At 39.6% G+C, this 12,337-nt stretch overlaps 1 protein-coding gene across 1 annotated transcript in view; it reads right to left on the bottom strand.

Annotated features, from left to right (window-relative positions):
* The window catches only part of LOC309390752 (protocadherin alpha-5-like), a 243,203-nt gene extending 234,085 nt beyond the window's left edge, over positions 1-9,118 (bottom strand). Inside the window, exon 1 of the mRNA XM_081950450.1 lies at positions 6,729-9,118. Coding sequence (XP_081806576.1) covers positions 6,729-9,089 — 2,361 coding nt within the window. The 5' untranslated portion in view covers positions 9,090-9,118. The remainder of the gene's footprint in view (positions 1-6,728) is intronic.
* Positions 9,119-12,337: the final 3,219 nt, after the last annotated feature.

Genomic DNA, 12,337 nt, shown 5'->3' with positions numbered 1-12,337 from the left:
AGGAAGGAGGCAGAAGGAAGGAGGGAAGAATGGAACTGGAAGGGAGGCAGGGAAGGAGGGAGGGAGAAAGGAAGGATAGGAGGATAGGGAAAGAGGAAAGAAGGCAGGCAGGCAGGGGGAGAGAGGAAGGAGGGAACTGGAAGGGGGGCAGGAAGGAAGGGAAGGAGGAAGGGAGGGTGGAAGGAAGGATAGACAAGTAAGAGGGAAAGAGGAAAGAAGGGAAGCAGGCAGGAAGGAGGCAGAAGGAAGGAGGGAAGAATGGAACTGGAAGGGAGGCAGGGAAGGAGGGAGGGAGAAAGGAAGGATAGGAGGATAGGGAAAGAGGAAAGAAGGCAGGCAGGCAGAAGGGAGGGAGGTGCAAGGAAGGAAGGAAGCATAGATAAGCAGGAGGGAAAGAAGGCAGGCAGGCAGGGGGAAAGAGGAAGGAGGGAACTGGAAGGGAGGCAGGAAGGAAGGGAAGGAGGAAGGGAGGGTGGAAGGAAGGATAGACAAGTAAGAGGGAAAGAGGAAAGAAAGCATGTGACTATGGTGGGAGACGAGGAAAGACCGGTGTGCTATGTTATGCAGAGGTGTACTTATAACAATTTTATAGACAAATTATACTATTTACAGTCGTGGGGGGGGGGGCGCGAAATGTTTTCTTCTTCCTAGGGGGGGCATGACAGAAAATAATTGAGAAGCACTGGGTTAAGGCAATATAACATCATAGCAAGCAAATGTTATCATTAATGGAGATTTAACTACAACATACGATATTCAAAAGAATGTGAGACAAGGATGCCCTCTATCTCCATTGTTATTTCCACAAGTGTTGGACGTTTTGAATAATGGTGTCTGAGAGGATAAATGCATAACCGGCATAAAAATCAGAAAATAAGTTTATAAATGAAGAGCTTTCACTGATGACTTAGTTATAGATTCTTGCAAGACCTCAAAGCACTTGATGAAAAAGCTAAATGACTTTGGAAGTTTAGCAGGCTTCAAAATAAATATGCAGAAAACAAAAATGCTTGTTAAGAATATGGCTTCTCAAGAACATGAAACATTGACAAAAGATTCAAGTTTTAAGGTGGAGAAAAAGTCTAAATACAATTAGGTTACATTGACAAATACAAACACCAAACTGTTTCAAAACAATTTTGTACTTGTATGGAATTATATTAAAAAGACCTTATTAAGATGTGATATTTTCTTACTGATGTCTTACCAACGACGTTATATTTATTTTAGATTTTACCAATATTATCACGCATCACTCCATTTAAACAGTGGCAAAAATATATTTCTGCATTCATATGGCAAGGGAAAAGTTAGTAATTTGATGAAAATTTCTGTAGTCAGATTGAGATGCATAATATTTATTAACATAACGAAAGTCTTTTAAGGTTTTGAGTGAGTTTATGTGCTAAAACAAATACAACTTGAATTTTTGAGAATGTTAGGATCGAAAGTAGCCAATCAGCAGCGAACTTTGGCTGACCAATCAAAATACACAGAGGCTAAATCTATGAGCCAATCAATGTTGTCATACTCTCTGACTATAAATAAGAATGAAAAGCATCAAGAAATTTAATTTAGCTCTGGCTGCGGACGAGGATGAAGGCCTTTGCTTTCACTAGTACTGAGCAGCGGCATTGCATCATTGTGCTTCATGAAGAAGGTTACTCCTGTACAGGAATCATGCATTCCAAGCAGTATGTTGAAGTCCTGGAAAAGATCATGCTTTCTTCAGCTCAGCAACTTGTAGGGAAGGACTTTTACTTCCAGGATGACAACGCTCCTTCTCATCGAGCCAAGTCTGTCCAGCAGTGGATGAAGAAGCATGGTGTTCGACTCCTGGATTGGCCAGCTCAGAGCCCGGATTTGAACCCAATTGAGAACTTGTGGGCCAAGATTGGTTACGAAATAAGCAAGAAGCATACAAAGACCAAGCAGGAGCTGATCAAATCCATTATTGCAGCCTGGCACCACATTGTCACCAAAGATCATGTGCAAAGGCTTATACAGTCTATGTCAAAGTGAAGCCGCCAGTTGATAAGCAATAAAGGCTGGCCAATTTCATATTAGTAATCATGTTTGGTTACCTAAATGGTCCTTTGCAGGGCCACAAACAATAAAAATGTTAACAAAACACTAGCATCGGCCTTAGTAACTGCAATACCTATGCCACTGGGTTAACCTATTTTCATAGTCATTTTAAGCATGCATTGTAAGCATGCAAAAAAAAATGCAAGAAAATCCAAACAGCACCAAATTGCAAAAAGCCTCTGCTTTTCACTTAAAAATCACCAATATTTATTTAAACATAACAATATTTGCATAGCAGTTAGCATAAAATATCATAAAATCAATGGCATATCCAAAAAATGTCATAAACCGTAAACCGTAAAGCGTGCAGGACTTTTTCACACAGCTGTACCTCCGACATTCAGGGCTTCAAAGCAATTCTGTTCTACTTTTAAATAGGATAGTCAGCCCCTGGCCAAGTCTTTGTTCTTATAACTGAGCTTTTCCACCTCCTTGTACCAATTCAATTTCAGCATACTCCATCGGGACATGTCAATGTATATAGGTGTGGAGGTGGTGAAATTGGAATGCAGTAAAGGTTTCCCTGACCAGTCTTGTCAAAACTAAGATGCAATGCTTCTCTCCATTTATTGACAGGGGGAGCTAGCATACTGAGTCACAGTGGTACAGTGGTTAGAATGCAGTACTGCAGACCACTTCTGCTGGCACATGGAATCTCACCAGGCTCAAGATTGACTCAGCCTCCCATCCTTTCGAGGTCGATAAAATGAGGAGCCAGATTGTTGGGGGCAATATGCTGACTCTGTAAACCGCTTAGAGAGGGCTATAAAGCACTGTGAAGCAGTGTATAAGTGTAAGTGCTATTGCTATTGTCCTAAGTCATTTTCCGCTGCTGGCATGGCTATATACCAAAAGTGCAAGGAATGTTATTACCTTCCCACCAAAGTGACCAAGTCTTTGTTTTGATAATTGAGCTCTTCTATCTCCTTGTATCTATGATATAGTCAATTCAATCTCTGCATACTTCATCTGGGAAGTATGAATATAGTGTTAGGAATTTTTTTACTGTTGTTGGAAGATGATATTAGCAAGGGAAAAAAATCTTTGGACTGACAGAAATTGATAAAATCTGGCTCTCCTACTTCATTTCCGATTTCTAGGCCATACAATCCAACCCAATTTTCTTCCTTAATTTTTCCAACTTTGGCATCCTAGTTGTCTGGCCTGCAGCCATTTTTTCTCTTGGATCTCAGGCCTGCCATACTTTGTATTATTCCACTATGCATTTTCTATTGTGGGAAAATGGAAGAATGGGAGGGGAGATTATACGGAATTGGATGATATGTAGCCATAACAAAATTCTTTCTAGAAAGCCAAGGTCTCCTTTGTCTCTGCACCTGGCTGGAACTGGATGGGTGGAACTGCCAGCATGGCAATGGAAGATTGGACCATGTGATGGACTTGTGGGTGTGGGGCAAGATCTTGAACTTTCAACTGGGTGGGAAAACTAGGAAGCTTCCCAGATGTGTCAATATGGCTCTCTCAATAAATTGGAACTTTGAGAAATCTTTTCCCTCGAACTCTGATTTACTTTTGAATGCTATTTGGAACCCTGACATTAGTATTCACAAGGAGCACATCTTGCTTGCAAGTTCTATTGAATGTTCAAATTGAATGTGCCCATAAAACTTGTTAACCTCCCCTTTTTCTGCATCAGTTTTGTGAGCATAAACATGAGTAATCATCAATGGGAAACAATGGGGAACCTATGATATATCTTCAAAGATGACACACATAATTTTGGTTGACATATCAGCAATTACCAATTCATGGCAACAATTATTTTTGATATTTTGGGGGGCTGTGGAGGTTGCATGAGAATGGGGTGTGCTCCTTTATGACTTTTGAACCTTCCAGAAGTGTGAGAGGTAAGTGCACTTGTGCAACCTTTGGAAACTCCAAATATTGCATAAGAATTGGGCATGCTTTGGTGTGGTTTTTGGAGTCTGGAGAGGATGCAGAAAAACATTTTCTGAAATCACCTCAAGAAAGAAGCTTTGTGTGCCTGAAACAGCCTTAGGCAGCCACAGGGTCCTGTCAACAGAAAGAGAACACTGATGGAAGGTACACGGCACATGGCAGATGTTGGGAAGTGCTGGGTCACAGGGCAATCATACTGTTCCCCAAGTTTTGATCACCTTAGGGACAGCACGAGACAGCTTTTTTGAGTGGCATTGATGGTGCCAGAATTGAAGTTGAGGCCCTGGCCTCTATTTCAAGCCCAGCCTTGGCACTGCTGCAAGGTGTTACTGTTCAGGGTGGCCTAGATGAACCACAAAGATAGACTATTTTTCTCTTTTGTGCGGTGGGGGGAAGGGGAACAGTCCTGTCAAGTTGGACATTTTCCAAATGTTGACATACCTGAGCATTGAACAATTGTCCATGACATTTAATTGATGTTATTTGATCATTGGTTGCAGTATAATTAAGTAATATTCTTCTTATATTCTTCCTGATTATGAAAGCAACTTTCTTTTTCTCTATTTTGCATATCCTTAGTAGTAAGCTGCATGATTTTGCTGACTGAACATGTTCAATTGCAGTTCATTTCAATTCTCTATTACCTAAAACCGTGATGGCGAACCTATGGCACATGTGCCGGAAGTGGCACGCAGAGCCATCTCTCCGGGCACGTAAGCCATCGCCCATTGCACTTCTGGTTTCCAGTGCGCTGGCCAGCTGGTCTTCTGGTTTCCAGCATGTCCATGCACACTGGCCACCTAGTCTTCCAGTTTCTGGTGCACATGCGAAGAACAGCTGGCCAGTGCACATCCATGCACCAGAAACTGGAAGATCAGGTGGTCGGTGTGCATGCATGCACTGGAAACAGGAAGAGCAGCTGCCCGCCTCATGCATGCGCACTGGGTAGCTGCTCTTCCTGTTTCTGGCACATGCGCATGCATGCTCCCGTTTCGGCACCTGATGCCAAAAAGGTTACTATTTTTTTTCTCATGTTGTATGTTCCCATTGTAAGCTTCTCTTTAGACATTGGATTTCTTTTCCTGCATAGCAATATCAGCAACTCGATATCATGGATTCTTTAATCTAGTATTCCAAAAGATCCTCAACTAGCTAAGTAGTTTGCTGAGTGCCATCCAACATAAGGGGCACAATAAACGGCACTATATCATCAATCACTTTTGGCCTTTTTTTATAACGCCATTGTAGGGAAGAATGAGCAATCATATATAACTTGGTACCAAAGTACACATGATTTGAGCTTACCCCACTATTATTGCATTTTGGTTTAATGTCTGTATGTATGATACAATAGTTTTGGAAAAAATAGTGGCCTCAAGATGGCTAGAATTATGTGGGAAAGATAAATTCATCATCATATTAAAATATGGATCTATCATATTTATTTGTATAATATAAATGCTGGTCAATGTTATATTTCTGATGGTATCCCTCTCTCCTTCCTTCCCTGGCTAAGGGGAAAAAAATTTAATGATGTAAAGTTGGGAGATTTGGGATTTGTTGCAAGTATAAGCCACAGACGTTTGACTGCTCATACTTGCCTACAGTTTGATGAGCTTTTGATGATCATGCTTTGAATATACATTTCAAATCAGCTATAGATTCATTGAATTGGCAAGGTATCAAATTCACATTTAACAAGTTTATTAATCAGAAAGTTACAGTATATTTTGTCAAATGCCTTGGTGAAATCAGTATGTAAGATGCTCATATCATCCCTACAATTTCAGTAAGTTGATGCAACACCCAGCTGACTTTGGCTGATCTCAAGAAAGTTGAACTGTGAGTACATAGATGGGGGACTACCAAGAGATCCCAGGTTTATAAAAGAGATTGCAAAGATAAAAATACCTCACAGAATTAAAGGACTGGTAAGGCACATCTAAACTGAGAAAATTGTCTTATTAACAAATAAAGTTTCCATTTAACATGTTCTTGAAAAATCCAAGCAGATCTTTAGCATTTACCACTCTTTGAGCTTCTCAGAATACAAGAGAAATTCCTTGAGCTACATAATTTTCAGCTATGTAGGATTGCAGACTCAGGGGGCAGCTGGCAGAACTCTCTGCCAGCTGCCCTTTGCTGAGAATTCTGGAAGCTCAGGACCACACATCTACATCTTGACAAGGTTGGAAAACACTGCTAAGGCTCCCAATGTCAGAATGCCAAAACCTTAGATTCCCAAATCTTGTTTTGTTGAAGATTGCAAGGATTTCGCTCTTCCAATCCCCTCTACTATGCAGCAGACACAAATATTTTCACAAAAAGAGGCATCACATTGAAAACTGATCCATCAAATAATAAAACAATCAACAAAAGAAAAATCATTCATTAATGTCCTTCTGTAAACAAGACAAAGATTAAGAAAAGCTTGGCAGGCCAAAATAATAATATCAGGTGAAGAGCCTACGTATTTACTTTCATTATAAGACAAATTTACTTACTGTAAATTACAAACTTTCTTTGCACTTTTCCATAGTTTCTCAATTCAAAAAATATTTCATCATAAAAAAGTATGAATGATTTGTAATTCAGTTTATTTACCATCAGTGTCTAAGTCTAACAATTCAAAAATAATATTGCCCGAAGACTAATTCAAAATTATAAGCATAGAAATGAGATGCTGAGTAGATGACAGGGACTCCAAGACTTGGACTCACCTTTTTAGTAGAATCTGGGGGCACATCCACCCCATTGATAAGTTCCCCATTATCTGCAAAGACAGGAATATTGGGACTGAAAATCATGAGATCACTCTTGACACCAGTCTCTGCATTCACACCTGCCAGGATATGGCTGTGCCGATTGGAATAGGACCAGCTGCCCACTTCACTGGCACACACCAGGGTGGCCATTCCAGGGCCATAAACCATGGGTTCCTTTGTCTTACAGTGGCAACGCAGGGCCACGTAGATGAGTGTGGCTAGCAAGAAGAGGCTGGAAACAGAGCAGATGGCAATGATCAGATAGACGTTGATCGAGTCCACCAGGGGAACAAAGCCCTCCCCTGACCTTTGAAGGTTAATATCTGTTTTGATTGTCTGACTACTTGTCACAAGTGAAACACTCAGGGTGACTGTGGCTGACAGTTGAGGTTTTCCATGGTCCTTCACAAGAACCATAAAACTGTGGATTTTGCTTGCTTCTGAATCATCCAGAGAATATTTCGTACTCACCTCACCACTATACTGCCCTACAGTCCACGGACCATTGCTTTCTTCAACCAGTTCATACCTTAGCCATGCATTGTATCCAGAATCAGTATCCAAGGCATGGATCTTGCCTACAATATGCCCAGGCATCACAGGGACCACGAGAAGAATCAGGTTCTCTTCTGATGATCCTGACACAAAAGGTGCATTGTCATTCTCATCCATCACAAAGACTTGAACAGTTGCATTGCCACACAAGGTGGGCATTCCAGCATCCTTGGCTCTCACCTGGAACTCCAGCAGTTTCAACTCCTCATAGTCCAAGGACTGCAGAGCATAGAGTTTTCCACTCTCTGAATGTACAGAGATGTAGCTTGACAATGGCCAGAGCTTCTCATCTATCCAATAGGTGATCAGACCATTCTCAGCTATGTCCGGGTCTGAGGCAGATACTGTGAATATGTGAGCACCAGGGGGATTGTTCTCCTTCACAAAGACTGTGTAAAACGACTGTGGGAAAACAGGTGCATTGTCATTTATGTCACTGATAGGCACTACAAGGGTGAGACTGGAAGACAGTGATGGAACACCTTGATCATCCACTGTCACAACCATTCTGTACTCAGTCACCTGCTCTCGATCTAGGACTGCACCAACAATTAGGGAGTAGTAATTCTTGAATGTGGATTCGAGTTTGAAGGGTACTCCAGTGGGCCAGAGGAAACAGTTTATTTGTCCATTGTTGCCAGAATCTTTGTCAGAAGCACTGATTATGGCTACCACAGTCCCTGGAGGAGAGTCCTCTGGCAATGGCACAGAAAGAGAATTCACAAATACTTCTGGAATATTATCATTCATGTCCAATATATCAACAAAAACTTCACAATGTCCTGATAATGGAGAAGTGCCTTTATCTTCTGCAATCATTTGAAGTTCATAGCAATTAATATCTTCATAATCCAATTTTCCAATTACTCTAATATCCCCAGTATCAGAATTTATACTAAACATCTTTGTGACATGTAGAGCAACACTATCATGAAAAGAATAAGATATTTCCCTATTAATCCCCTCATCTAAGTCTGTAGCATTCAGAATAATAACTAATGACCCACTGACTGTGTTTTCTAGCAACTTTATCCTGTAAACAGATTGGTTAAACACAGGAGGGTTGTCATTGACATCCTGCACATTGATGACTAGCTGAACAGTTCCTGTGAGTTTTGGTTCACCCCCATCAGTGGCTGTCAGTACTAAATGATGCACAGGGCTCTCCTCTCTGTCAAGTGGAACCTTCAGTACAAGAACTACAGATTTACTCTCCTCTTCATTATTTCCTGCATCCAGAACAAAATGGATGCTTGGGCTGAGCTTGTATGTTATCAGAGCATTAGTACCAATATCAGCATCAAATGCTTTTTCTAAGAGGAATCGAGTACCAGATGCTGTTATGACTTCAGCTATGCTCAGGATCTGTTCCCTGGCTGAGAAGACAGGAGCATTGTCATTAATGTCTTTGATTTCAACCTCCACATGGAAGAACCTCAGAGGTTTCTCCACAATCACCTCCAGATGAAGGACACAGTCTGCATTCTTGGCACAAAGCTCTTCCCTGTCTATCCGGGAATTTACAAACAAGATCCCATTCTGCAGGTTTACCTCAAAATAGTCCTTCTCTCCTTTGGACAGCATCCGGAACATCCGAGGTACCAGCTCGCTCACCTCCAACCCCAGATCCTGGGCAATGCGGCCCACAAAGGTGCCATGCTGGGATTCCTCCAGCACAGAATAATGGAGCTGGCCGCTCACCATTTTCCAGACAGTGTGGAGTAGAAGCAGCTGCAGCAGCCCCTTCGGCCAGGTAAGCATTGCAGACACAGGCACAACACCAGGAAGCTCTTCTCTTTTTTCTCTAAATATCTTGTCTGAAAGGTGTCAGGAGCAGATCCCATCTATCCCAGCCATACTGGTTTATAGGTTGAATCTTGGCTTGTTGAGATTTTTCTGTTGTTCAATATTTCTCTTGTGGATCTTGCTGGCTGTAATGTCTGTCCCTTTAAGGGAGGGGCTCTGCATTTTCAGTTTCACTTAGAAGGTTTCCTTAGGAAACAGTGACCTCTTGTGACTGAATTTCAAACCGGTGAAACAGATTTCCATTCTGTATTCACAACAGATTTCTAATAATTATCCTGTGTTCATGGACAGATACATATACCTTTTCCATGCAGTGCTTGAGTACATTCATGATCATACATATAAAAAGCAACCCAAACATAAGGGGTCAATCCCCTGCAGTCATTAAAAAAGTATAATTAATTATGATATTAAGTCACTCCATGTACTCATTGTTTAGTATTTTTATTTGTAAGGATAGGAATGAGACATTAGGAAAGGGATATTTCCATGTTTATATGGCAAAGGGAAAATCCTAGAATTAGATACAAGTTAGTGCAAGATGCTAAAGTAAGAGGGGGCTTGGGTTTACCAAACACAATTTTGGTACGATTTGTAATTATATTTTGATGCATGCTGTCTGGCCTGGTTAAAAGAGTGGGTGAACCTCCAGAACAAGAGGCTACTTGATTTAGAAAACCATGAATTAAGTTTGGATGGCATAGTTATCTATGGTATGAGAAAGTTAAAGTTAATGTTGATTTTAATAATCATTTTGCTAGATATTACTATACTAAGAGTTTGGAATAAATATAAAACAGGGTTTTCTACAAAGTTGCCTCTTTGGGTTTCTCTCCAGGAAGCTTTTTTTTTAAAAAAATGGTGATGAAGACAGACTGGTGGATTTATGGTAAAATAATATCTTTCAACTCTGGTAATCCTACCCTAAAGTTGAGGAAAGAGCTAGATTTAGAAGGTTACATTTGCTGTTGATTTACATATCAACAACTGGAAAAAAAATTAAACTAGATAAAAAGCATCATTGGCTTGATTTTATTAAAAATGAATTGGAAATCTTACTGTGTGGTAGTGATGAGCATATTATTGCTAAAGTTTACAAAATGTTACTGAAACTGAATTTGGAAAGTGAACTTATAAAACATTGTATGATTCAGTGGGCAAGAAACTTTGGATATAATGTGATGCTTGAACAATGGGAATGTCAGGGTTGCAAGTAACACCCTCAACCGAAGAAGACTCCAAGGCTTGAAGTTCCTCAAAGTTCCATTTTATTAGAGATGTCGTGTTGGCACATCTGGGAAAACCCAACTCTGAAAGCTTCTGGGTTTTCCCCACCGAAATCCCTTCCCCTGCACAAACATGTCCATCACATGGTCCAATCAATCCACCGTCCCAACTAAAGATGCCTCCTAGTCATGCCACTCCAGCTGCAAGCTAAACGTCCTTGACTCCCAGAAAAAAGAAGGTTGTTATGGCTCGATATCTCTACCGCTCCATGCAATCCCCCCCTCCTAGTTTCCCACAGCACTAAGTGTGGCAGTCCTGAAGATCCAAAGAAAAAGATGGCCTCCAGGTTTCCACAGGGAAAATATGTGGACGAAAGGTTTTCATCTTAAGTGACTAATAGGAGAAAAAAATTAACAATTTGCAATGTAGTATTCTCTTTTTAAAGAAATATGGTACTTTGATTTGGTTCAGTTTACAAATCTCTGTAAGCAAGCATTCCACTGTTCTTAAAGTCTAACACAATTCACACTAAACTATAATTTAAAAGAAAAAATATATAAGATGAGGTATCACTGGTATTTAACACCGAATAAGTTATCTAGAATGTATAAAGGTATTTCAAATGAATGTTGGAAATGTAAAAGTAAAGAAAGGACCTTTTATCATTTATGGTGGACATATGATAAAGCAAAGAAATTTTGAAGATTCATATTTTAATACAGAAAATTCTTTAAATGAAGATAAGGCTGAAACCATAAATTTTCTTTTGGGTTTAATGGAAAAAGACTTGGCAAAATTTTTTAGAATTTTGATCTTATATATGTTAACAGCAGCAAGACTACTATATGCACAAAAATGGAAGGACACTTCAATTCCTATCATGGACAAATAGCTACAGAAGATGAGGGAGTTGGAAGAGATGGCTAAGTGGGCTGTTTTAAAGAAAAGAATATAGGTACTTTTGTTGCTACGTGGAGATTACTTCTGGACTTTGTATTAGAGGTGGAAAAACTTTGATTATAGGTTTTACAGTTAGTTATAGAAACGGCTAGTTTATATTACTATGGAAAAGTAAAAAATTGAGGTTTGATGTTAATTGCTTTATTTTACTGCAACAGAGGGAGTTGGAAGTCAATGCTTTTTCTTCTTTTCTCCCTCTCCTCCTCACTTTTCTTTTGCCTTTTCCTCCCCATTGTGTCCTATTGTTTTGCTTTTTATTTTTGTATTTTATTCTATCATATAATAAAATGTTTTAAAAAGAAAAAAATGAGGTTTATATTATCTGTAATTTTTGTGATCTCATCCATTGTTCACAGATGCACAGTACCATGGTGTCATTGAAGGAACATTGAATTGGCTTCAAACCATGTTAGCTAGTTATAAGCAAAATGAAGTAGAATAAACATCAGTACCAAGGAAATATATAAAAGGTAGAAATACATATGAAATACTGTCCATCTTACTTTTTTTGTTTCTTGCCTAGAATATGAAGTTCTTAAATAATTTAGACAAATGAAAAGCAGAAAAACATGAATTTCCAAAACATTTTATGTCTAAATGAATCTTTCATTGGGGATATTTTTAACTTATTCCCTTTTTGCTTGCCATAATCATACTGTCATAATTTCAATAGCAATGCACATAAAACAACTTAACTGAGAATACTCACTATTGGGGACACTATCAGTACTCAAAATTTACAGACTTAGATCAGTGGATTTTATATTGTTTTTCTTCTTCATGTATAGCAAATGAATTTTAAAAATGGAGACTAGTTTAACCCATATAAAATCAGGAGTGCTCTTTTTTCCTGCCAAGTAGTGGTCATGGGAGCCTAATCTTTCATACTTCCCTCCAGTCTGATGAGTTGCTGTTGATCAACTTGTTTAAATTAAAGGTTTCAAGCCAGGTATAGTCACTTAGGTAGACAGCCCATCAATCTCACATTTAAATAGTTTGTCAATTAGCCAGTTCAG

The sequence above is a fragment of the Natrix helvetica genome (genome assembly GCF_964273705.1).
Source record: "Natrix helvetica genome assembly, chromosome: 4".
NCBI lineage: Eukaryota > Metazoa > Chordata > Lepidosauria > Squamata > Natricidae > Natrix > Natrix helvetica.
Note: the sequence above shows the minus strand (reverse complement) of the source record. Positions and strands in the feature narration are given on the sequence as shown.